Source organism: Ptiloglossa arizonensis, chromosome 9 (assembly GCF_051014685.1).
Source record: "Ptiloglossa arizonensis isolate GNS036 chromosome 9, iyPtiAriz1_principal, whole genome shotgun sequence".
In the NCBI taxonomy this organism is placed as follows: domain Eukaryota; kingdom Metazoa; phylum Arthropoda; class Insecta; order Hymenoptera; family Colletidae; genus Ptiloglossa; species Ptiloglossa arizonensis.
In genome coordinates this window covers 3,183,129-3,209,431 of record NC_135056.1, presented here as the reverse complement: position 1 = coordinate 3,209,431, position 26,303 = coordinate 3,183,129, and the positions used below count along the sequence as shown (strand labels likewise).

At 35.5% G+C, this 26,303-nt stretch overlaps 2 protein-coding genes across 14 annotated transcripts in view; both read right to left on the bottom strand.

Moving 5' to 3' along the window:
- Positions 1–2,919, bottom strand: part of LOC143151238 (uncharacterized) — a 45,074-nt gene extending 42,155 nt beyond the window's left edge. For 2 of the 7 annotated variants that reach the window (XM_076320180.1, XM_076320179.1), the window contains exon 1: positions 2,226–2,366. Coding sequence is in view for 1 of the 7 variants with exons in the window: in XM_076320176.1 (XP_076176291.1) it covers positions 2,226–2,352 (127 nt within the window). In the remaining 6 variants the exon portion in view is untranslated. Of the gene's footprint in view, positions 1–1,383; positions 1,726–1,841 lie in introns of all 7 variants that reach the window. The other 5 variants (XM_076320178.1, XM_076320177.1, XM_076320181.1 and 2 more) reach the window with 5 other exon arrangements.
- A 691-nt stretch (positions 2,920–3,610) lies between these two features.
- The window catches only part of Kibra (WW and C2 domain containing protein kibra), a 210,092-nt gene continuing 187,399 nt past the window's right edge, over positions 3,611–26,303 (bottom strand). For 5 of the 7 annotated variants that reach the window (XM_076320173.1, XM_076320171.1, XM_076320170.1 and 2 more), the window contains 9 exons: positions 15,783–15,891; positions 15,209–15,368; positions 13,453–14,982; positions 13,255–13,341; positions 11,650–11,839; positions 8,256–8,717; positions 7,885–8,100; positions 7,335–7,813; positions 3,611–6,532 (listed from right to left, as the gene is read on the bottom strand). In XM_076320173.1, coding sequence (XP_076176288.1) covers positions 6,070–6,532; positions 7,335–7,813; positions 7,885–8,100; positions 8,256–8,717; positions 11,650–11,839; positions 13,255–13,341; positions 13,453–14,982; positions 15,209–15,368; positions 15,783–15,891 — 3,696 coding nt within the window. In that variant the 3' untranslated portion in view covers positions 3,611–6,069. Of the gene's footprint in view, positions 6,533–7,334; positions 7,814–7,884; positions 8,101–8,255; positions 8,718–11,649; positions 11,840–13,254; positions 13,342–13,452; positions 14,983–15,208; positions 15,369–15,782; positions 15,892–21,758; positions 23,069–26,303 lie in introns of those variants that run through there. The other 2 variants (XM_076320169.1, XM_076320172.1) reach the window with 2 other exon arrangements.

The window sequence follows — 26,303 nt, the reverse complement described above, 5'->3', positions numbered from 1 at the left end:
ACTAATCGCTAAATTTCATTAAGGGACATTATTATAGTATACAGGATGGTTTGCATAATTTGTTAGAATAGCGATCGAATTCTTTTTTGGTTTTATAGGATTTTCGGGAGTCCTATTACATAACATATAAGTTATGACAAATCGATTTGGTGAAATCTTAGGTGGCAGGGCACTTTTTGTAATGGAATGATATATGTATATGTAAATCTTTACATTCCTAGATAAAAACTGATTTAAGACATTTTTTTTATGCCTTATACAATTTAACCTTCTTGCAGCTCAATTAATCAGATATAGAAATAACCTTTGCGTTAAATTAATTTCGCCATTTTTTCCCATACTGCGTTGAATTTATCAAAAATTATTTTTATCGAGCTAGTATCCCTAAAAGTATCGACGTTAATAAATTAACAGTCGCTTGTTTTTTTATTTTAAATAGTTTAGCTCTTTTCACAATATTTCGTTACTTTGCCTTGAAGTAACGTCGTTTAAAAAAATGTTAGTATTTATTCTTCAGTGTAGTCTCGCTACAGTCAAAATTGTACCATTTTTTGGCACAAAATGTAAAATGTGTAACATTTATTTTTTCATTCAGAAACTATCCGATATTGGTCTAAATCAATTATAAACTCGTATAAAATTTATTCATATTGCCATATCTATTTTTTCAGTGTTGCATATTCTTTCTTTTACTGCGAATGGAAATTGGATAGATTTTTCATACATTCGTGTAAAGCTAAAACTCCTAATGCATAATACATCGTGGGTAGCTTCAGTTCGTGGTGGCAATAGTGTTAAATCGATAGGAAACTGAGTTTCTATGGTGAAAATAAGATAAATTGATTCTGATTGACTCTCGCAGTCTTTTAACGCTGTTACGCTCTAAATTTGTCTCGCATCAGTATGAATGTATGTACGTATACGCTGTTATATATTTTTACTAATGACATAAGTAAATTCACTTTGTCGATTTAATACGTGTTTCGTGGCTCGGATACACTTGCTCAGAATCGAGCAATTTACAAAAAAGCGTACAATTTTGTGCAATGTTGGAAATTAAATCCAAATTAATCTTAACAATAATTGGATCAACCTTGATACACATATGTACTATAAAGTTAATGTATATTTCCAGTATAATTATTACAAACATTACGAAGTGTGTTTGCGTATATACGAAATGCAAATCTACAACGATTAAAATCAGTTGTTGTTGTCGTTTTTTAAATAAGTAGATCGTGTCAATTTTTTTCAAAGTATTTGCCATTTTTGTCCCAAATATTCATTTTGACAGTGTATAAACGTTTGTAGATACATTGTAGCATGATTTTAACCGGTGTTATATCCTTTGGGAATTACAGAAGAATATAGTTACGTACTTACGTACAACGCGTGAGGTGTACAATGTACGCTGGGAAGCGTAATGCCGATAATACTATCGATTAGTTGACGCGCACCTGCAGCTTATCGTTGAATTATTTAAGCTATCTTCTACAGTTTAGCTAGATCGTCTAATTCACCGTGTGAATTCAATTTGAGTTGTGTGCAACAAGTTTACGTAGCTTTGGACTCTACGTTGTGGAAAATTGTGAATTGAAATGAAATACAGAGTAGGCACGATGGCAACGTCACAAATGGAATATTCCCTTTTGGAAAGTGTACATTCTTATGAGAATGTGGAAAAACAAGAATCGATACGCGCAACTGAAAGTAATGTTCACCAATCTGTAAAAAGAAAAACGTTGTTTCTCTGATTTGAAAATTTAATTCTACGAAACGTCACGATTCTACGGTTATTTAAAAATTAATTTCCTTTATGTTACTGCAGAAACGGTACCTACGGAGATCGACTAACCAGAAGCGATGAAAAAATGAACAATCGTCTAGACCGATTTCAAAAGATTCGCAGCATCGTTTAAAACTTGTTACATTGAAAACAAATTTACGTCTCCGCGTAAGTCAAGTATCAACGTGAAATGAACTGTACTTTCGATGTTCAACGTGCGATGCGATAATATTAAACAAGAAACAAATTAAGTAAATAACAAGTATACGTAAGTGGGTAGTCGTTCGAGGATAATTTGAAACGATCTGTCGCATCTCACGGATCTGTAATATGTTTGCGTTAATCGACCGATTTAGTGAAATTTTTGACGTAATGCAACAGACCTGTCAATTTTGAATGTTGTTATTATTGATATAGAACGAATGAAAGAGAAACTGACCAGCTCCCGGTGGAAGGGAGGCCTGCACTTTCAAGGTGTTCGAATTATGTAGAAAAAAAAGTACGATTTGTACGATAGCACCGAATGAAACTGACAACGCAGAACATAAAACACCGCAAAGCAGCATTGCGGCGAACGCGCTCCGCTCTGACTAAGGAGAGGGAGACGCCGTCAACGAGCATACTAGGTTTACCCAGCTAATCCAAATGATGGTGAATCGTCGCGCCAACGCTGTATTTTGTCATGCGCACATGCACTTCATTCGATTCTCCAACGAGATTTCAAGTCTTTATACTCGTCGAGGATACCACATTTAACACTAGAACTACCGACAGATTCCAGTGTATTAAGGTGTCGAGGATACCACATTTAACACTAGAACTACCGACAGATTCCAATGTATTAAGGTGTCGAGGATACATAATTTAACACTAGAACTACCGACAGATTCCAGTGTATTAAGGTGTCGAGGATACCACATTTAACACTAGAACTACCGACAGATTCCAGTGTATTAAGGTGTCGAGGATACCACATTTAACACTAGAGCTACCGACAGATTCCTGTGTATTAAGATGTCGAGGATACATAATTTAACACTAGAACTACCGACAGATTCCAGTGTATTAAGGTGTCGAGGATACATAATTTAACACTAGAACTACCGACAGATTCCAGTGTATTGAGATGCCGAGGATAGATAATTTAATACTAGAACTACCGACAGATTCCAGTATATTGAAGTATTCCTCGTATGTCTTCCAGGAAAATCGATGATCGAGGAAAAGGAGGAACTTGTGAAATTGTTTATACGTGTAGAATAGAAAAATTCATAACGTCTTTGAAAATATTTAAAAAACGTTAATTTTTAAAATATGCTATGGAATTTAAAGTAAATTTCTTTGTAAAAGCAGTTGCAACCAGTCTCTCTGACTGGTTGGTAAATCTAGTGTTAAGCAGGACACATCTTCGTAATCTATCAGGGATAGGGATTATTCGTCTCCTTTGTTTATAAATGACACATTTTCAAATATCATTATTTTGTAAACACAATGTTACAAAATTTAACCACCCCTATCGATTTATTTATTCTTCTATGGCTGAGGTGTTGTTTCTTGTTTCTTCGGTTCGTGGACAAAACGCGGAGATTACTAAAAGATATTAATTTATATTTATGAAAGCGTCACTTTATTGGCTGTATACGAAGTACGTGAACTTAAAGTTCTCCACGCTTGCTCTATACCGTACTTTTTCTCTTTTCTAGTATTACTCATTATTTCTGATGTGTGATCCCTTAATGCTATTTCAGCGCCATAAAAAGGTTTCGGAATCTAAAGGAACATGTCAATCATTGGAAATCAGAGAAACAAATTCAAAATACAAAATAATATGGCAAGAATATACTGTATTTTTTCTTTTAATCATTATCATACGAATCATTACTATTTAATCATTATCATTACTTGCAAGTCATACTGTGGTTGTCTTTCGGAGGATGTACGTGTTCATGTATGTGTGTATATGTCATTGTGAACTTATTATTACCATTATTATTATTATTCTTAGCGATATCAGTACCATGGTTCACATTTCATATTCTATCGTGTTCATTGTCGCCATTATCATTGTCATCATTGTCGGCATCATCATTGCCCTTATTAGTAGTACTATCATCGTTTTATTGTCATTATTATCCTCGTTACCGTCAATACCGTCGTTATTACATTTGATCCAACACAGTAAAACAACAATACACTGGTACTAACATAATTCGTTAACGTAACCCGTTAATTAAATAGATGCGCGTAAGGGTCTATTTATATTACCGACCAGCCGAGCACGAGCCGTGCTCGGAATGACTATGCCGTTGAAACACGAGTCGTTGGTGTTTTATCATTATTTCTAATCACATGTTTACACCGGAGGAGAGTTAAACGACACTGGAACGAGCTCGGTTGAAAAATCGTTGCTAACGAATCGTACGATGTAAATAAACAATTGGAAATAACGACAAAACACTGTATCTACTTGGGTCTCGATGGTGCAGTCATTCTAAGCTTGGCTCGTGCTCGGTACGTTGGTAATATAAATGAACCTCAATAGGTACACTGCACTTAACGAACAGTGTATTCCTATTACATTAAATCAATTAGCGTTTTTGTTCTACCCGAAGTATAAAAACGTTGCATTTGTTGTACCCGTTTCTTACCATGAAAATTTCCAGAGACTAATTTATTTTGCCTACATACGTGTCGCTCTCACGCACACCTATTTAGATGTAAGTATGTAATTGGTATCTATATATTTATACTATGTAAATGTGTAAACATGATTGTCGATGCATATGTACAAAATTATTTACATCGCTATCTCGAAGATCTTATTACTCCCCCAAAAAACCAATCCCTATCAGGTTCCTCGATATACGTACGAAATAATATTCAGACATTGAAAATTAAATTCTTATATCCTATGGCATGATTGATGTGATATCGTTCCAACATTTTTTGCATTGCAGAAAATCCTAACGATACTTATTCATTTACTACTTTTAAGTTAATCATTAAGAACACACATATTTTACAAATATTACTACAATATAAATTTCGCTCCAACGAAGGAACTTCTTTTATTTTTAACTTGCAACAAACCGTTGGATACGAAACGTTGTTATAAATATTATTCTCAAACATTCAGATTTGCAACCATTTTTTGATACACAGAAAACACACACACTCTCTCTCTCTCTCCCTCTTTCTCTCTCACTTCCTCTCTATGTACACGCACGCACATGCACACGCACATGCACACGCACATGCATTCTAAAAATTGCAATACTAATATAAAATGTCCAATGTACTTCTTTTTATCATTTACAATAGGCACGTTTCAAAATAGAGATGCATCTAAGTTGTCGCTTTATTCACTATTAGCAGTAATTACATCTAATTCTTCTTTCAATAGACAACATTTAATAGCCTTTTATTGCATTACTACACGAAAGAAAGAAATTGGTGCAAACGTATGTGTATTTACATATGTATGAGTTAATATCGCATGTTGTACAATTTAGCAATATTAACACATACTGATACACGGTTTTATTAATTAAGGCGGAATATCCGAACTTGACGTGATACAAGTTCGACAAGGGCACCTCCTAATCATATTTGTCAGTACGGTAGAACGAGAAGCGCACAGAAATTTGAAATTGAATGTAAACATGTTATGAAATGGTAATAATGGAATCAAGGCAGAATTCAGCCAACCAGGGCAACAGCCCTTGTCTGTTTTCTTTACCTTTTTTCGTGTTATACTTTTAAATTGCAGTCCGGCTGCTCGGTGGGTAGTGTGCTCTGATACGCAGAGAAAAGGAGCAAAGCAATACGTAGGATTATCTGGGATGCAAGAGGAACCAGATGGAATTGATTAATTAAATAATTTTTGCATAAATTTCATTTAAATAATTTACGTTCTCGTATGTACAGTGCGCAAGATTTACGCATTTTCGCTATTGCCTCAAATATGTCTACATTTTTTACGGCATCGTGTCATCGCATTCGATAATCAATAATAATAACAATATCGGCAGCAGTTCTTAACAACGTTTACTGTACTAGTCGCACTAGCATTACGTATGTACCATATACCGTTAAAACATATTTCGTTCAATGTTCTCTTTTTATTCTCTTCGATCGTTCTGCATGGCATCTAGAACATCCTTTGTTGTTTTTCCATTTTTTTAATTTAATCTATGGTGCGGTGTTGGTATGATAACTGTTGAATAATTTGAATGATACTTTGTTCATTCATCGAAATAAAAAAAAAGTCTAGAATATGAACATTATACTTCTACACCGAGAACTCTGTCGACGACGTACTCGTACCTTCTCGGTTCTTCGTTATCCTTCTCTTCAGGTGACTTTAGGCTCTCGCCTTGACCATTTTCCGTACATTGTAGCTTCGTCACCGTAGGTCGACCTTTTGCGTTCACGGATTTATTTGTACTGTTAGCCAGAATATCTTCACCTAAATTTGTAACGATACTCGCGTTTTTAGTTGTGGCGTCGTCAATCCTCGCTGTGGATGCGTTCTCGTTAAAAACACTATTTGACCGTATAGCCGCATTCGAAATACCCTGAGCACCAAGTTTAGTGGCTACAGACTCACTAGTAATTGGTTCCGAGGCATATCTTTTGTGTTGGGCAAATAACAGTGGTGGCAATGATGCATTTTCGTACGATGAATCTTCGGGTGGAAGTACAGGAACATTGAGATTAACGCGTGTAAAGAAAGCCATTTTCTCCCTGAAACACAATTAAAATCAACTTAGAATATTTGCAGGGAGAGATATATTAATATTCGTAAAATGTATAATTAATAAATAATACCGCACATTATTTGATATTTAGTTTCGACTTTTTTTGTTTACTATTTTGCGTGCATAAACAAATGCCTATGTATATAAATATACGCAGTATAGCCTTTTCCAATGAATTACAATTGTGATTTTTAAAGTGTCTCCCGCAAGAGTGTTAGAATTATTGGGAAAAAAATTTGAATTATTAATCGCAACATCTTTTGGATTATCTTTTGGAGATCTTTGGATCTATTTAGTTAAATATTAAAAGGCTTTGCAAATATGTGAAACAAAATGATACGTTTAACAAGTAATGCATTTATTGTTACCGTATATTTATCAAAAGTTATCTACCGATAGCATTAAGCGAACTAAACGCATTTGTAAAATTTCTCAAAGTTAGAAATTCTAATACAGTAAATACAGATAGGTAGCCAGTGAACATAACACCTCTTTGAACCTCTGAACAAATTTTTGAGACTCTAAGAGTTCCGGAAATAAAAGAATCTTTCAGATTCTTAATACACTTAAAAACACCATATATTTCGCTTTAGATTTATGCAATGTGTTAGACTATATTTTCCACTGTTTCTATTAAAATATTTCGATATTCGTTTTGACGTAATTATGTTTAACAACTAAATTTTTACTTTGTTATACAAGGTGATGACACGTCAGCAAACATTCAATACAGATTTCAATAATTTAATAACGTATTATATAAATATTTAGTGTGTCGATGTACATACTTGAAAGAAATAATGTCGGGTTTTCCCTTGCCAGCTTTCGTTTTTCTTAGTTTATAGATCTCTTTCGAGGTCCTTTTCAACATTTTCTCCACTCTTTTATCCTCGGCAGTCTTTCCACTTTTACCGCTTTCGGCTTGTGCCATAAAGCTCTGAAACTTGTGATCCTCTAGCAACCAAGTTGCAAAATCAGTATCTCCTTTCTCTCGTGCTTGTTCTAACCTTTGCTTCAATTCTCGCAATCTACTGAGCTCGTCTTGAAGATTGCTCAGTCTCGCATGCTGCGCTTGAAGATCCAATTCAAGATCCAGCGAGGTTCTAGCAGTGGGTGGCAAATTAGTGCACTTTTTCGAGGCAGTTTTACAACTGAGCGCAGACGAAGGACGTCGCCATCGAAGAGATCGTCTCTCGACCGAATTCCGTTGGAAGGGTCCGCCTCTGCGATAAAGTGGCATGCTGCTATCGCTATCGCTCCGATTGAGCTGCAAAACAATATACAAATCAATAGAAGAACTCGAGAGGGCGATAATACCTTTACAAAGACGGTACTCACTCGACAAATGTAATGATTTTTGCTAACTGCGGCACTGGGTGAAAATGTTTGACTCCTTTTAATTACAATAGAATTTCTATCGTCGTATATAGCATTAGGCGCAACACCAGCGGCCGAAAGTTTTCTTTGTTTTCCCTGTTCCGGTATGAAAATACATTCAGTGTTGGTTTCCTTATCCTGCGTCTGCTTTGCTTCCTCGTTTAACTCTTCATCCTCCTATTATTTATAGTTACAAAGTATTATTTCAAGCTTACAATCACTCTATGATAACGAAACGAGACGAATTGCAAGGATTATGGAAGCAAAGAAATTATTTGAATTACAATCTGCCCGAAGTAGAGTCGTAGTAAGTTAATTAGCAGCGATATTACCTCGTGTTCCAAGACATCTTCCAAAACATTATCTTCCATCATGAATTCAACGATAATCCCCTCCTCGTCACTGTCGTCGCTTCCACTTTCGCTGGCAGCATTTTCATCCTCTTCTTCGGGACTTCCCAAACAATTAGCTAGTTCCTCCAGCCTCAACGAGATAGCTGTTTGTAGCTCGTCGCATCCTTGATTTCTTGTCAAGGTAGATGTCTGAGAACTGATAATTGTACTCTCGTCGCTGCTTTCCTCTTTAGTATTTTGTCCACTACGATAGACCGATATGTCTGATTCTTGTTTATCGTGTTTAGCTTGCCTTGCTATACTGATACAGATGCTGTTGCTGTTGCTAGTGCTTGTGCTAGGACTGTCAGGTGGTTGCATGAAGCGGAAGGACAATATGTTGTACCATTTTACGCTCGGCAATTCTGGACTAAAGTCTGCAAGGGATACTTGGGCAGATCCCTAAAACAGAAAATTTGTAACGTAATAAATACAACAGTTGCACAAAATACGCACATCGAATGACAACTTAACTACCTTTTACTCATTATGTATCTGTCTCGGGAGAAATAAACACAATAACATAACCCTACTGAAGATAACTGTATGGAATAATGAAATCTTTTAAATTTAGTTGAGAGACACCAGGGCTGGTCGTGTTGTCAGAAATAACGACGCGAGGAACTCAACGATCCTTCGTAAAGTTACAAAAAAGCAAGACACGACTCTTTCACATTTTTATATACAAGAGTGTTAGAGTTCTTCGGTTTGTACCGATACAGTACCTGTTAAAAATGTTGACTCGTAAGTACGAAAGCGTTTTAACGGTGTAAGTAGAATATTAGAAAACGAGAAATTCGCTTCTCATGTACATTTTTTACATTTAAGTGGATTCGATAAAACACACTACGTAATTTGTTCTCTAAAAATCGCACTCTGTAAAACTTGCTACTTGTAATTGGATTGCAAGAATATAAACACTGTCGACTAAATTTTGAAATAACAAGTTTATTGTAAGTTCATTCTATGGGAAATCGGACACTTTTTCGAGTAATATTTCAAAGTTTACTAAACTTTGGATACGTTGTATTTTTTTAGCGATATTTAATCGTGTTGTATTTCGAAGAATTTTTCACAAACTTTGAAAATTCTTAATTTTAACATTTTGGCAGTAAACTATAACCATCGAATCGAATAAAAATTATCCTAATTTATAAATATTTTCTTTAAGAATTTGTTTGCAATTGTGTTAAACGAATGCGTTTTTAATAGCAATTCTAAAAACGAGAATATAGTCCTATTTATTTTCTTTGCTCACAAATTGTCGAAGAATACTGACACTTTGATAACAAAATAACTGTATCTTTAAAATTGATGTGATTAATTGTGTGCTTTTTGTTAACGAATAATACAGACAAATGAATCTATATTTTCATTTTTTTTTTTCAAACGAGGGATGTAGAATTTGGTCAAATTTTGTATAGTTATAATATTTAAAATTTTAATAAGACATCATATTCATTGATCTTCAGGAATTATAAATCGTTAAAAAAGGAAATAAAGCAGAAAACGCATATAAGAAAAAATTATAATCGTTGACTTCAAATGATTATAATTCCAAAATGATTCACATATTTGAAGAAATTTGTTTATAATTATACTAGAATATCTGCACGTAAAACAAAAAGCAATGTATCAAAGGTAAATAATACAATAATTATTAAAATTTCGATGTCCTCGGCATACATACATGTACCTTCCTGTAATAATATTTTATAATTTTTTCTATAACTTTGCCATCATATTTTCTGCAAATAATTGTATTACTTGATGCCTCGTACCTTGGTGCTCGAACTATCAACAATTTGACCATTATATTATATCAACCTCTTCGTTTAATGCGTCCTCGGACAAAAAATCATACTTTGAAAAGTTCTTTTTAAGTGAAATAATTTGTACTAGTTGCTTACATGTCTTTGCTATACGCGTCTAAAAGCTCATTCTCGTCTGATTTCCAGTTCAACAACCATAATTTATTGAAAGTGATTAAATTGACACTATTTTTCAAACAGTCGTAACAAAATGAACAATTCTCAAAATTTGCAAAATCTTTTGAGAATCTGAAATGTTGCTCCAGAAAGTGTTCAATTTTTCGTAGAATAACTCTATTGGGTTTTCCTTTACAATCCAAGAACACACTCTGATTATGACAAAAATATCCAGCTCAAGGTATACAAATGTAAGATATAAAATGACGGAAAACTCTAAGCAATATTTACACTGTCTGGATGGAGGTGGGATCAAGTTTCAAAAATAAATGCGCAATCGAACGTTTGTACGACGATAGGATAGTATGCGAAAAAAAAAAAAAAAAAATTAACAAGCTAAGTGTGGGTCGACGTATAAAATATAAGGCCTAGGTAACTGTAAAATGTTTGAAAACGTTCGAAAGATACAAAGTACGAATTTTCAGCGGTACCATTAAATTATTGTAAAAGAGAGAAATTGGAACAAAAATTGACAAAGAACGATCAAGACCGCTACTGGAACCAAGTTCGATCAAAGAACGAGTTCCTAAATGTTTTTTACTTGCTCCGTCAAAATGCTTTAATATTTTTAAATTAAATTAATTTCATATATTTAAATAAAGCTCCAAAGCTTTAACATTTCTTTATCTAAAAATGGGACGGTGTCGAGCAAAGTTACTCGCTCCGTCAAAATGCTTTCGTATTTTCAAATGAATGATTGCGTAGCTATTACGCGTTGGTGAAAGCTCCAAAGCTTTAACATTTCTTTGTCTAAAAATGGGACGTTGTCGAGGAAAGTTACTGTGTAACCTTATTATGGTTCGCGTAACAAATATCTATTCATCGGAAAATTTCATCGCAAAAGCTAAGGGAGTACCCGTATAATATCCCTCATTGGTTCTTTCAAGCCTCTCGGTTCTTTTCCGAGAACATCGAATGTAAGTCAGAATCTCACTTCTATCGAGAGCGTTCTTCGAAAGGCACGGTCCTTTCGAGCTGTTCGGAACGAAAATCTCGGTGTGGATAATGAAGATTCTCCAGAAACTACAGGATCTCGGTAAAAGCGAGATTCCGGTTCACATTCTAGTCCAGTCTCGATTTCAAAGACCAAAATTGTCACCTTTCGAATATCAAGATTCTTGAATATTCCGAGATCTCGGATAGCTTTACAAGAGACGCGTTCTGAAAAAGAAATTTAAATACTACTTGGTAGTTTTGAAAGCGATAAGGATACATATTTATAGATACTAATGTAATTCAGTAACTGATTGGTTGCAGTCTACTTGGTTATATAATTTTGCCAATGATTTGTCACTACTAAATCTAACAGTAAACGTAGAAGAAGAAAAACGAGAAGAAGCACATACCAAGCACTCCTCAGACTCACTGCCTGTACACCAAACGTTAACTTGCAGTGTCTTCGTATACAGTTTGTTAAGTGGTACAGCAATCGGGAATGTTTCACCGAAAGTTGGTTTGTGCAAATCCACAACAGGTTTTGTACAACACATGTGATTAATGGGTGGTTGCATCGGAAGTAATGCAGCCTTTATGTACCTAAATAAAACAAAGGGAGGACTGTTACTTTCATAATACCTCTGAAGAAACTTTTAGTATATCTATAGAAATTGATCTCTTTCTTAGGAGTTTTCGTAGAATTTCGTAGACTTATTCGAACGATCTTAAACGGAATTAAAGGTATTATCGTTTACAAGAAAAACGCGAGAGCTTCGTTGCACCGACCTAGACGAGGCTTTGCATATTTGTACGTTTATTTGATAGTTTTCTAATTATTTATAGTTAAAGTTTCACCATTGTGTATAATTACGGAATAATTATAGTATTTTTCAAGTTTTCTTTTCATTTATTTCAATTAATTAGATCGTGATTAAAATAATTTTATTTTTTACGTACAATACGGTACTTATCGTTGTATATACAAAGGTAAATTGTTGCGTATAAATCGTAAGCGTTATTTGTATATTTATTCGAAATCGTGTAATAAACAGTTTTTTCATTAATTGCTTACGGTCAAGCGTAAAAGCAATTGCAAAAGAATATCTTTGACAGTAAGAAGACGAACGTTTACTCTGAACTTGTTTGTTCCACATTTAATTAAAATAAGTTTACTACGAAACGATAATTTCTTTTTTCCCGATATATCATTGCGAGAGAAATTTTTTTAAACGTAAGACGTAAACTTAAACGCTGACGACTTAAATTTCATTATTAATTCAATTTATTTGTACAAATGACTTAATTTCGCTAAAATTATGCGAGAAGAGTAACCGCGACGAAATTTATAGATCCGTAGTTGTATCGTTTCGCTTTTATTCGAAATAAGCATAGTATTTTTAAAATGTCTAATAAACGTTGATCAGAGTAATTCTACTGATTGATATCACAGGACTCGATTGACAAGAATTCGATAAGAAAAATATACTGCAAAATTCACCTTTGTCTTAGATTCAGACGAGATGTGAGATTATATTTATTTCACAAATCACAAATTGTAAAAGATCCGCAGATGTTGGTAATTTAGAAAAAATACATTTCGAAGCTACGTTTCAATATTTCTTCGCGTGTACGATCAGTAGAATAGAATGCCACGGTTCGTTTAAAGTGTTACTTGTTCTCGTACACTGTAACTTTTTCTTCTCGTTTATTAACACTGGAACTACCAATATATTAAAGTGTTCCTTATATGTATCTCGGGAGAATCGATGATTGAAGAAAAAGAAGAATTCATGAAACAGATTCTACGTATAGAAGAGAAAAAGTCATAACTTTGAAAATATGCTACATAATTTAAGGTAAATTTTTTTGTAAAAGCAGTTAGAATTCTGACTGGTTGGTAAATCTAGTGTTAACGAGGAAAAAGAACCTTAATCGCGGAATAATAATAAATGATAAATTTAATATTAATTTATTATTATTAATAATAATAATAATAAATTTAAAGAAATACTCACACTTGCGCGTTGTTCGGAATAAAGAGGGCAGCCAGGTTCCGCGCGCGTTCGATACCAACGTGAAGTAGACCGTCGCTTACGGAATATCTAAAAAAATGAATATTTTCCTCTAACCGTCTCCGTTCACGAAAGTAACCATTTGCATTGCGTTTGAATGTCTAAGGTAAGAAACATAATTACAGATAACGCGAAACGAACCTGAGCTTGATTTGCACTTGCGCGGTTTCCAAGCTCATCTCCCCGAGTGCTAAAGAATCAACGTCTCCGATCACTCCGGAGAGCCTTCTCCGATTGGAGGCTTCGAAGACTCCCGAATCACCTGCGACGCTTTCGTCCGAAACAGCGGCTGAAACGGATCTGGTGTTGGTACCGGAACTACTAGCTCTTGATCGAATTTCAGTGGGTGGTGGTGTCTCGCTGATAGGCGAGAGAGGCGGTGGCTCTTGCGAGGATAACTGATGTTGTATAGCACCTACAACAGGCCTACCCAGACCGCTACCTTGAGACATATTTCCCGACTGCAGTTCGACAGGTGGATGAGGACCACCGACCAGTTTAAGACGATCTTGGGAGGCACTGCACGATTGTTCCTGCGGTGCTGTTTGCTGTTGACTAAACCTGAGTTCCGCTAATCGATCCTCCAATTGGTTTCCATCCAAATGAGCAATGGAGGAAGCCGAGGCTCTCTGGTGCTGTCTCCTTTGCATTTCAACGTGCTCGTATGCTGGCGGTGGCCCCATCGGAGCATTCTCATAGAGCGGTGAGACAGGTGGACTGACGCTAGAAAGGCTCGATCTCGGTGACAGACTTGGCTGAGATCTACCAGGGGATGGTGTACTGACGAGATTATTTTGTTCCGAACCCCTTAACAATCTCTCGACGCGTCGATGTAGATCGACCATATCCACTGGACGTTCTTGCTGCGAACTGACCGGGCCCAGACATTGCGGGCCGCCGTAAATATCGGTGAAACTCAATCCAGAACTCAGAGAACCCTTGCTGCTGGTTGTACTGAGACTTCCAAGGCTAGAACTGCTGCTTACCGAAAGTGTGCTCGCGCTGAGTGTCTTTAATTGACCTTCGAGCATCGCCATCGAACGGAGAGCATCTCTCAATTGCTGCAACAACAATTGCTTTTCTTCGTGAAGCCGTACACGATCGGTAATTGTCTTGTTCGACAATTCGAGCGCGTTGTTCAAATCCTGTTCAAGACGACGAATTTCGCTCTGAATCTTCTTCATGTCTTGCTGGGTTCTGGTACGCGGTGTAATACTCCTCAGCTCTCGGAGCAATTGTTCCTTCTCTTGGAAAAGTAACAGTTTATCTTTGTCGCTCTCTGTCTGGCCAGGTGTCACTTTTTCTTCAAGGTCCGCCAATTGCTGCTGAATGTGCTGTATCCTTTTCCTTGCCTCGTCGTATTGTAACCTCATTCGCGCCATCTCGGCTAAACGGGTACCAATTGGTACCAATTCACCCGACAGATCGGTCTGAGACGCTGTGCTGAGTTTCTCTTGGGGTAAACTGAGCGTGCTTGCCTCAGGACTACCTTCGCAAAGTTGCAATCTCGTCAACTCGTCCTTCAATTGTGCCAGGGACTGCATCAACTCTGCTTTCTCTTTCTCCCCTGAACTCAACGATTTTTGTATATTACGAAGTTCCGTCATGATCGCCTGGGCTTCCGTGATGTTATAACAACCTCCATGGTGTCCGCTCAACTTCTGCTCAACACTGCGCCAAACAAAACAATTGTATTTCTCTACCGTTATCCGAACGCGTTAAGATTTTTGGAAAATTATCCATTACGTAGCGTAACGTTAAGAATATGATCGTAGAGTGAGTCGAAACGACACTAAAAATGTCGGTAATGTTTACAGAGAAGCGAAGAGAATAAACGTTAGCAGAATTGACTCGATTTTGAAAAATAAATTTCAAATGTGAGAAGTGGATACAGTACCTTGCAAGTGTGTCTACTCCTCGCTGCGTACAATTCATTTCGGCTCGGATCTGTTCAAGTTCCCGTTTCAGTCGAGAAACTCGGCTTCTTGCGAGCGCGACGTCCGATTTTAAAAGATCGGGATCGTACTTGGTACTCAATGAACTTGAACTGGAGCACACTGAGAACAAAAGAAAACGAATTGCAATTGTTTCTTTCGATTTACCGTGCACTTAAAGGCTGATACTCGATCGAATGGTAAATTAAACTCTCGAAAGAAGTGTCGATAGTGACTAATTTAATAATACAAAATAACTGGAACTAAAAAATAGATTAATTGCGTATTTAATTACGAGATGGAATATTAATAATTTCACCGTGCAACTTGTTAGGAGTTACTTCAATTTTGGGTCGAAAAATGTCCCATCATACGTATCGGGCTATTAAAAAGGTGGGACATTTCTTAACCAACTGTGCTGCAAAGAGTTAACGTGTCGTAATCTTTGAAGCAATTTAACTGTTTCTACACTATGTTATGTTTCGAGCGCTAGAAAATTCAGGCAAACAAATATTAGCGGTAAGAACTACTACTCACAGCTAGTACGCGATGCACCAAGCGTCGTTAAAGCATTATTGAGGTGATTGTACTCATCCTGTGCCAGGCATAGCCTCTGTTGTTTTACATCGTAGATTTCCTTCTTCGCCTGTAACATAGACACGAAAACTTTACATAAACGACCATGGCTAAAGTATACAGTACTGAAAAATTTATTTATACATCGTAAGTATGGAGAAGTTTTGGAAACACATTTTACCATGAAATATTTCAATCCATAACGTTCGATAGATATCTTACATCGATTGCCAAATTTCTAGATGAATATGTGTTCACGTTCGCGTACTTTTTACATACGTAAAAATACCAATAAAAAATCGTAAAAAATCCAATGCTACGGTGTTGTAGCAATGGAGATTTTTTTTTTATTATAATAGTGACTTTTGAGACAAATTCAGTGATCGGCTATTTGATGCCAACGATTTTAATTAATAACATGTATTTATTAATACTCTTTTTATGTACCCAGGATTGTTATAAATACACATTTGTTTTTTTTTTTTTTAAATCGTTCAAATGTATTTAATATTTTCTCGGTGTAATTTGTTAACATGAGTTTGGAAAATTTGTTTCAAACATCCCCATAAGAAGTATGGTGAAAGATTCGGCGACCTTGAAGGTCACTGAACCGATCCACCTCGGCCAATCCATTTGGTATGGAAACTATTGTTTAATCAGTTTCGAACTTGTACAGTGTAATGTGGAGGTGCACCATTGTATTGAAAAACTATATTTTGTTTTAGTATCAGTGACATGTTGACCCAAATATTTAGGATGTGTGTTTCAGACAATATTTGATTCCGTTGATCGATACACGTTGACATTGAATTCAATCGTTTCAATTTATGAACTACTAAACAGAATATCACGTATTAAGTAGTAGTTCTTTGAATTTGCAATATTGCTAAAAAGATATACGATTTTATTTAAAAATTAAATTAACGTGATTTTGAAATTTCCTCCACTACTTTACCTGAAAACAAAAAACAACCACTGGACGATGTGACCCATCGTATTAAATAATTTTGTAAGAATATTGTTTTCGTAACTTCAACCGCTCGTGAGGTATTACATCGTTTACACTTAAACGGTAGGCACTGTATGAGTTTATGCTCGGAAGTAATGTACTTAGAATAGTATGTTCTTATCCTTTAACCCTGATCACGGTATTAGAGTTCGATAGAAATTACGTAACACTCTAGCAGTTGTCCCGTTTGTGTATAATGCAGAGAAATGTTATCTAAGCACTTACTGTCAGTATATACATATATAATCGACGTACAGTGGCTGAGAAAAGTATTCGTATGCTATATTATAAGGAAATTCTTCTTACCTGTAAGATTTATTTTAAGGAAAGTTTGTGTGCCTGTAGAATGCAATAGTATATATATATATATATATATATATATATATATATATATATATACTAGGTTGTTCAATAAGTTTTGTCGTTCGATAAACTTATTGAACAGTACTGTTCAATGTAGTACTAGAACGACAAAACTTATCGAACAACTTATTGTTGTTAACCTATTGTAAATTCTAGTACTACGTTGAACAACCTATTAGAAAAATTTTGTTGTACACGGAAAATTTTGTTAAGAAGGTGGAATCAAGTCTCGAAGGTTTTAATATTTTTTATATTTTTCGAATGCAACTTTTCTCGAGATCTTTTTGCAACAGAATGATAGAGCTCTAAGAGCACTATTAAAAAGTTGTATTTGAAAAATTGAAGAGAATACGAGCCTGTAAAGGTTCATTTCAACCGATTTCATACAATTGGAGAGCTTGCAACGATTTTCATTTTCTTTATAATTTCGTAATCAAAACATTTTCTTATAAAAAATGTTCAATTTTTGTGATCTACTGTTCTACTGTAAAAAAAAAATTTTTCTCAAAAAATTGTACTAAAAGAATTAAGAAATGTTGAAATTTCGGGTCTTGATTTTATCCTCTCGAGAACTTTTTTTGTTGATAAAAAAATTATGTCACGTGCAGGTCAGTATACTTTGCACGTACACAAGTTTTCATTACAATCAGACTTGTAGGTTAGAGGAGTTTTCTTGTAATATAACGTACGAATACTTTTCTGAGCCACTGTATGTTGCCACAATCACATAAACAACTCGTAAGACTTCGAGTTACGCGATCAGGCATTGTAAAGTGGAAGTATATAGTAAGCCATTCAGAATTCACAATTGACGCACGGTTAGGATCACGACGTGTCTATCCATAGAGGTACCTAAGTATTCTGAGAATTGTCGTATTTTATCACCTCGGGTTCGTTTGCTTCTCAAACTCGACAAATGTCGAGTATAAGTGAAATAAGAAAAACGATTCCTATGTATAGGAATTATTTAACTTAGTTTCGCAAAGATATTTACGTAGATCGTAATCGATATTACGTACTACGTACGTACATTAAATGTTGGAACTTTTACAAATTTTTGTACCTACACAAGTTTTGTTACACGTGAAAAATTATGTCAACTTTTGAACAACGAAAGAAAAATTGAAAATCATTAACAAATTGGAAAATGATACCACTGCAAGTGGTTTAACGAAATGATGGCTATAAAGTTATGGATAAAATTCACTATCGATTCAGAATCTATTAGAAAAACAGCAATTTGCAAAAATAAAAAGGAATCGAGTATCTTCCTACGAAGATGTAAAACGCTTACATTCATAGTTTTTTTAAAGAGAACAAGATGATGTAATAAGTGACAATTTTTACAAAAGAGAACTCTGAAAATTTACAAAAAATTCAACAATTCAAAAAACTTTGCAACAAATGGAGGCTGATTATGGCGTTTCAAAAATAACTCGTATAATACACGGTTTATTTAACAAATAACTGAAATATGTAAAAAAGAAACTGTCGGAGACATTTATACGAAACTGTCATCGAGAAATGCAACCTTTGTTGCTATTTTGTTAAAGTTTTACGACAGTTGAATCGTTAGAAGCCACGTTGTAACACATAGAGTGAAAGTCATTTTCATATACCTCTTGAAAAATGAGTTTCGAACAATGGGCCAATACTAAATTTTGTTTAACCTCGATAAAAGCTTCACCGAAACTCATCGATTGTTACAAAAAGTGTATAATGATAACTGTTTATCGTTTAAGAACAGAAATCACCGAAGAAAATATTCAAATTACACGAAGCAATAAAAAATCAGGCAAAATCTTCGGTACAATTATTAGTACCTGAGTTTATCAAAAAATTCAATTCAATCAAGAACCCAAAGCTTCGAAAAGTTTATGCACGGTTTGTTCCGCACACGTTAACCAATGACCAAGAATTGAACCGTGTTGAACATTGCAAAGATCTTAATAAAACTGTCCGTAAGGATTCGAACTTCCTTAGATCAATTATTACTGGTGATGAAACTTGGTGTTTTCAATACGATCCAGAAACAAAGCACCAAAGTGTCGAATGAAAATCGTCAGAACAAACTTGGAAGAAATGCTGTTTGCAAAAATCGAAAGTAAAGACACTGTTTATATGTTTTTACGATTCAATCGGAATTATTTACAAGGAAAGTGTTCCGTTAGATCACACAGTCAATGATGACTTCTGCTTGGGTGTTTTGAAGCATTTAGTAAAACGAATTCGTCGTATTCGTCCTCAATATCGTGAACCTTGCAGTTGGACCCTGTTGCACGATAATGCCTCGGCTGTAATTGTTTTTAGCACAAAAACAAATTACTATATTGCACAATTCGCCATATTGGACGGATTTATCACCGTGTGATTATTTTTTCTTTCCACGACTGAAAATAACCATGAAAGGAAAACGTTACGATGACATTCCAGACATTGAAAATACTGTGACGAGTATTCTCGAAGACATTTCACAAAATGATATATTTGATGCGTTACTTGACCGTGCAAATCGTTGCATCGCTGCAGAAAGAATGTATTTCGAATAAAATAAAACATCTTTTCTCAAAAGTCGTTCGTATTGTACTATTTTTAACAAGTTCGGTTATTTTTGCGACAAACCATGTACGCGTCATTTAAATATTCATGGAGAGAGGGTGGATGCAGATGAAACGGCCACCAGAGAATTTGTAAGAAGTTTTATAGAATTAATATTGGAAGAAAATATTGATGTGGATTCGCACACGAGTAGTCTAATGTGGAAGACTCTTCCACGGAAAACACTGGTTCGTAAAGGAGAACAATGAGCAGAGAAATAGAAAACGAAGAAAGATAGATTCGCATTTAGAGTACTTGTTAATACTTCTAGGTATAGATATATACGCAAAATTGGGCGTATCGAAGCACTTTGGAAATAATTGATCAGTTTTGTATAAATGACAGAAAATTGTAATTTTAGCGGTAAATAATTTCAGTTTTTAGCGATCTATCGTTCGGACCATAAAATACCCAAAGATGTATGTATACGATAATGAAGATTTTGTGTAACGACAAGTTGTTACTTTTTCCACACAATATCTTAGCCATGTCACAAGCGATGGATTTAAGTGTGGTAACAGAATGTAAAAAACGTTTTCGGTAAACGTTACTCCAACGAGTATGTTTCATACTGATGTTACACTTTATTTTCCATTAAAATACGATAATTATACATAAACTAATCATTTTCTTTCGCTGTATTATTCATTCCAGAAACGTGAAAAAAAAAGGATATTTTTTGAAGAAATTTCGAAAGATCTGTGTCCTTCGTTGGAAGACAATCCTTTTTGCAAAATAAACGAATGAGTTAAACATGAACCACCGTTTGCGCAATTACAAATTCATTGATAGATTATTGCAACCAAAAGTAATATAATCTAATTTTAAGTTTATTATTAGCGCATTTTTTTTTTCATATATTCTTGTCATTATTATCTTTATGTCGATAATTTTTTCTATATAGTATTTTCATTGCAATATTGTCATCTTTCCTCATCTTTATCTGTACACTGTTATTTTTCCTAATTGTAAATAAACACACAAGTATAGCATTTGTTTCAAATTCTTGACTTCCGTTACATATTACCCGTGTAAATGAAAATCATTAAATGATAATCGTGTTCGATATCATTTTCGTCGAGAAAATTCAGACGTTTGTATGAAATAATTTCATAATTGCGAAACGAAAAACATAAAAAGTTTATTATTTATATTTTGATAACACACGAGTAATTGAGTGATTACTGACGACGCGTCTCAAATAACACGAACACCCGCTACGGCAAAGTAGTTCCAGGAAGTGAGGGGATAACTCTTCGTCAATTAAGCGTGAAAAAAGTGCGTCAGTTAAACGTGCACTATTGCACTACTGTCGCTCCGTACCATTCTCTCATTTCATGTTGCAAATGAATTTTTTCTATGCAAATAATACGAACGATCGATTCACTTACTGACGCTTGTCTTTCCATGCACGAACACGGATACGTCTGAAGAAAAATATAAAATAATTAAAATCTCCTTTGCAAACGCTTATAAAATCATATCCTACTCATGCATATTAAGACAGAAATTTCAATTCGTGAATTCGAAAACTGTCAAAGTTGTGAAGTACGTAAGCTGACAATATTGATTTATACGTATACGTATGTATATCGTTTGAAAAGAAACAATGCGTTGAAAAATATTGAAAAGTTCGTAATGGTACTGACTGGTACGAGCTATATACTTTGAAATATTTCAATATTAAAAATATTGAAAAGTTCGTAATGGTACTGCTGGTACGAGCTATATACTTTGAAATATTTCAATATTAAAAATATTGAAAAGTTCGTAATGCTACTGACTGGTACGAGCTATATACTTTGAAATATTCATTCGGAGGACTTCGAAACAGTCGAGCGTAGATATTAATGGCTAGATTATGAAAATCACTCGATCTTTCACCTCACTATTTCCTGGAATTTCACTTGAACAAGTTTCGGAATGAAAATGCACAAAGTACGTAGAAGAAATCCGTAAACCCTTACATATTCACAATAATAATAGGCAGTGGCGTCGGTGTCATCTTGTTTATAGTACTGCTTCCAGTAGAACCTCTGTATCTGCTCGTCGTTCTCATAATCGTTATGATAGCACATTGTTATCCGGCATTGGGAAACGACGTTTTCGTAAAGTTGTTCTTGCCGATAGTGCTGGTCGCACTGACCATATTGCCGCTGAATATATCGCTGCCAATGTTGTTCCAAGTGCTGATAGTAATTGTCAATGTAGGTGCGGTATTGATGCGTTGGTACAAGTACGCAGAGTGTACACTGACGGCCCATACCGAGTACACAGTACACGGTGTCTTCTATTGCTGTCGCCCTTGCCCTCGCCCTTGCTCTCGCCCTTGCCCTCGTCCTCGTCCTCGTCCTCGTCCTCGTCCTCGTCCTCGTCCTCGTCTTCTCGTTTTCACCTTCTTCTTCTTCTTCTTCTCCTTCTTCTTCTTCTTCTTCTAACCCATCGAGTGTGTATCTTCTGTTCTCCTCACCTCATCTTCGCGAAGTCCTCTTCGAGACTGGCTACTCTTCACGAGGCCCGAAATTCCAAACCCCACCTCGGTGAGTTTCAATTTTTAAGGGATCCCACCTTTTTTCCTTGTTTTGCCTTCTCTTCCTTCGTTTCCTGTACCACCGGATCGATCCTCTCTTCTTTTCCTTCTCCTTTCCATTCTGCTTTTACCTATTACCCTTCCCCCACCATATCTGACAACGTTTTTGTTTTTTTTTTTTATTCTTCTATTTCTTTCCTTGTCTCGCTTTATCCGTTCGAGTCTTCGATGTCTATCTCTTTCCCGCTCGAGCACATACGGATTGACTCGATCCTCGTATACGCGTTCCTTCAGCCCTCTCTTTTCGTCTGCTCCTTCCATAGTCTTTTCATTTATCTCGTTTCAACTACGGTGGCCTCAAATGGCTGGCTCTTTCTTACACGGTGTAAAAAGGTGGGCCTCATCTGGACGGCCCGCAGTAACGTCGCAACGAAACCCTTGTGCCCCTACATCTTTTCTTTTTCCTAACATATATTTCTGTTCCCCTTTGAATATCCGTTTTCTTCTCGTCGACGGTTTTAAGCGTTTCCCAAAGAATCTAATCAATGTCAATAAGTAAGTATACGTGCTGTACTCGTTCACGGAGCGATAAATATTTACAATATTGTACGCTGGAACTCTGTTGGACTCCGTTGTTGCTAATGTTCACGTTTTCCCCTTTGAATGCGCGTAAATTTCAATTTCGTTAATATTTATAGAAATTCTACCGATCCAAATGTCTAGCTTTTTCCTTCGAAAATCTCTTCCTCGATCAAAATCATTCTAACCCATACATTCGTCGTTTTGCAATTTTCTAGAACCCGACCGAGCATTTTACCTACTCGTTAAAATTAAAAAAAGAAAATCAATGATAATTAGTCACAGTATCGAAGAGTTGCACTGGAAATATCTGGACGTTGAATGGTAAACGAGCCCACTTGCCAAATTCCATTGTCATATTCGTCATCGTGACCACCCCTGAGCGTGTACAATTTTTCGGTGACGTGGAATGTCGTGGTATGCGGACTTGAATTGCAGGGCGCTGCGGAGCTAACTCACGATCCTGTCGTTGGTGGAGCTCAGCTTGTAAGGAACGAAAAGGGGGGATAGACTAGGAGGTTGTGAAGCGGGAGTAGAGGGGAAAAGGGCCTAGCGAGGTCACGGTACGACCCTGCTGAACGTGGTTCCTTCATGGACTCTGGTCGGTAGTAGAACCGACCTTGAGTCGCGCATTATGCCTCGTCCTTGTTGGAATTTCTGGGACCACTACTGGCCCATCAGCCGTGTCTCTGAACATGTAAGAGCAGGCCCGATGGACCTTCGTATATGTCCCCTCTCCTCCAGAATGTCCGCTCTGTAGCGGTAGCGATGGAGTCAATTCTACTTGCGCATATTATCGATTCTTTGAGAAACATTACCAGTGGAAAACAGTTGTTGTTGTTGTTGTTGTTATTATCATTATTATTATTATTATTAAATTTGATATTGCATTTGATTCTACGTGTTTAAAGATATTGAAATTTATTGTTCAAATTACTTAAAGGGGAATTGTGGTCAATAATTTTACAAAATTCGATTTTTTTTTTTTATTTCATTTTCTTAAAGTGTACGACTTTGAAAATGTATGTGAAAAATTATTTGCTTGGCTTATCATGTGAAATTGATAAGAGAAACTTTAAATGCTTCTTTCTCAAAACGTTACTTTTTGAACTGGCTTCCATGATGTCTCAAGATCTAGTTGATCTTTTGTTTTCATGTTCGAAGAGAATCTTTAACAGATATGTCTTTATTGTCGGAATTAGAGATTCTTAAAAATATTTGGTTCTATCATTTTTCTTTACACGTTAAACTCGAAATAGAATTAAAAAATGTAAATTCAGAATTTAAAATTTCGCCATTTTTTTGTTTATCGAGATTTTGACTTCTTTCTAGTTTCTGCTATAACTATACCCTTCCTAACGAAGATATTTTCTCACCCTTGGAACATCTTTCTTAAAAGAGCCACGAGAAGCTATAACTCCGATAATTTTTAACATTTCTGAATGAAAAAAATACTGTACGTACTTATAAGATGGATAAACAAATTTGAAAAATCTCGTTACAAAATAGCCTGTCTACCATTAAAGAAAAAAGATCACAAAAGGAACCGAAAAAATGACCTTCCGATTCGTTCGGTTCCCCTATTGAATTACCCTGTCGATTAATTAATTAAATTATTCTGCGCAATAGCTTACCACTCGTACGATACGACAATCCAAATTTTATTTACGCGCATTGCTTATTAATAGAAAATAACAAATCTGTCGAGTGTGTTTCAATTATTTAAAGAAGAATTCATCGAAATGTTGTCAAGTTCCTACTCTATGGTCGATATTTATCATTAAAATTAGTTACGTTTCAATAGTCGAACTCGGTAGATGCAAGCACTCGTAGCAACAACATTTCCTATTATCGATATACTATGGGATGTTGCTTCGAGGCAGTAATTTTACAATGACTTTTACGGAATGTGTTATACAATACAGAGTAAGATTCGAAGGTTCGATTGTTCAAAAAGTCCAGCTATTCGATCGATTCCATCGCTATGCACCGGAGAATTTCTTCCCTTCACGGCACTTTCTTCTACCTCCGTGCCACCTCACCATCCACCATCCCAAATCCGCCGAAGGACCCCATCTCCAGGCCCCGCGCGCATATTTCTCGGTCCACACTATTATTGTCGGAGGTTTCGCAGATGCTATCGAGTACGAGCCGGTTCGCTCGCCTTGCGGAAAGAGGCTTTTATTTTTCTACATCGTCCCCGCCCTCCTCTTCTTTCCCTCTCGTACTTCACCTCCACGAGCCAAGCAAGATCTTCTTACCTCCGTCCTATCCTTGTATCTCCCTATGTATCTATCATTCCGTTTTTTCCCGCGAAAGATCGAGTCGCTTCCTTTTCATCCAATAGTATGTACATATGTACATCCTGAAACCTCTTCCGCTTTAGGTGCTTTTATGACACAGCGTTCAATACCTTTGCTAACCGCGCGATTGCATGTCTTTTTCTTTCCGTTTCAAGATCATTTCTACCAATACTAGAACTACCGATAGATTTTGGTACAATTAAGGTATTATTCCTCCTACGTGTCTCAGGAGAATCGATGATCGAGGAAAAAGAGGAATTTATGGGATTCATTGTATATATAGGATATAAAATAAGTTATAATGTTTTTTGAAACAATGCTTTGGAATTTTGAATAAATTTCTTTGTAAATACAGTTGAAACCAGTTGGTAAATCTAGCGTTAATTGAAGTGTGAATTTTTGAAATTACTCGAGATGAAATGTATATTAATTGCAGCAATCTTGTAAGAAATTTATCTATCAATCGCTACGATCCTCGTTACGTTGAGCTGCTTTCTTCGTAACGGTATAAATATTGTTTATCATACGACAGAGGTGTTATTTAACAAAATGTTTCGCTGTAGTAGCATTTTAGATACGATGACGTCTGTTTAACAAACATACGTAAATAATTCATCAATTTTTAATCAAAATACAATTATAACGAAATCATTTTTTAATTTCATATTCTATAATCATTGCGTGTAACGTAAAATAATTAATTTGTCACTAATCGATGGAGTTTTGGAAATAGAAAAAAGAAACCTAGCCTTACTGAATAATTTACGTTATTAAAGGAAGTACAAGTACAAGTACGTGTTACTTTAACGTTACTGTAGCCATTTCATAATGATATTTATGAATCTTAATTTGTTAGAAAATTCGTATATTATCCTTTTTCAATGAAAATGACTGCCACAACTGTTCCATACAAAATTTGAAATTACTACTTTTCATTTAAATGTGAAATAGTTCTCTCACCGTAGATCTCACGGAAGCCATTTTAAAATGTATGTTTACCTCGTGAATTGGTGCATTATCCTAAAGATGAATAAACACATTTTTAGTTAATCGTTTGCACATTTAGTTTTTTAGTTTCTTCCAGAAATTATTAGATTACG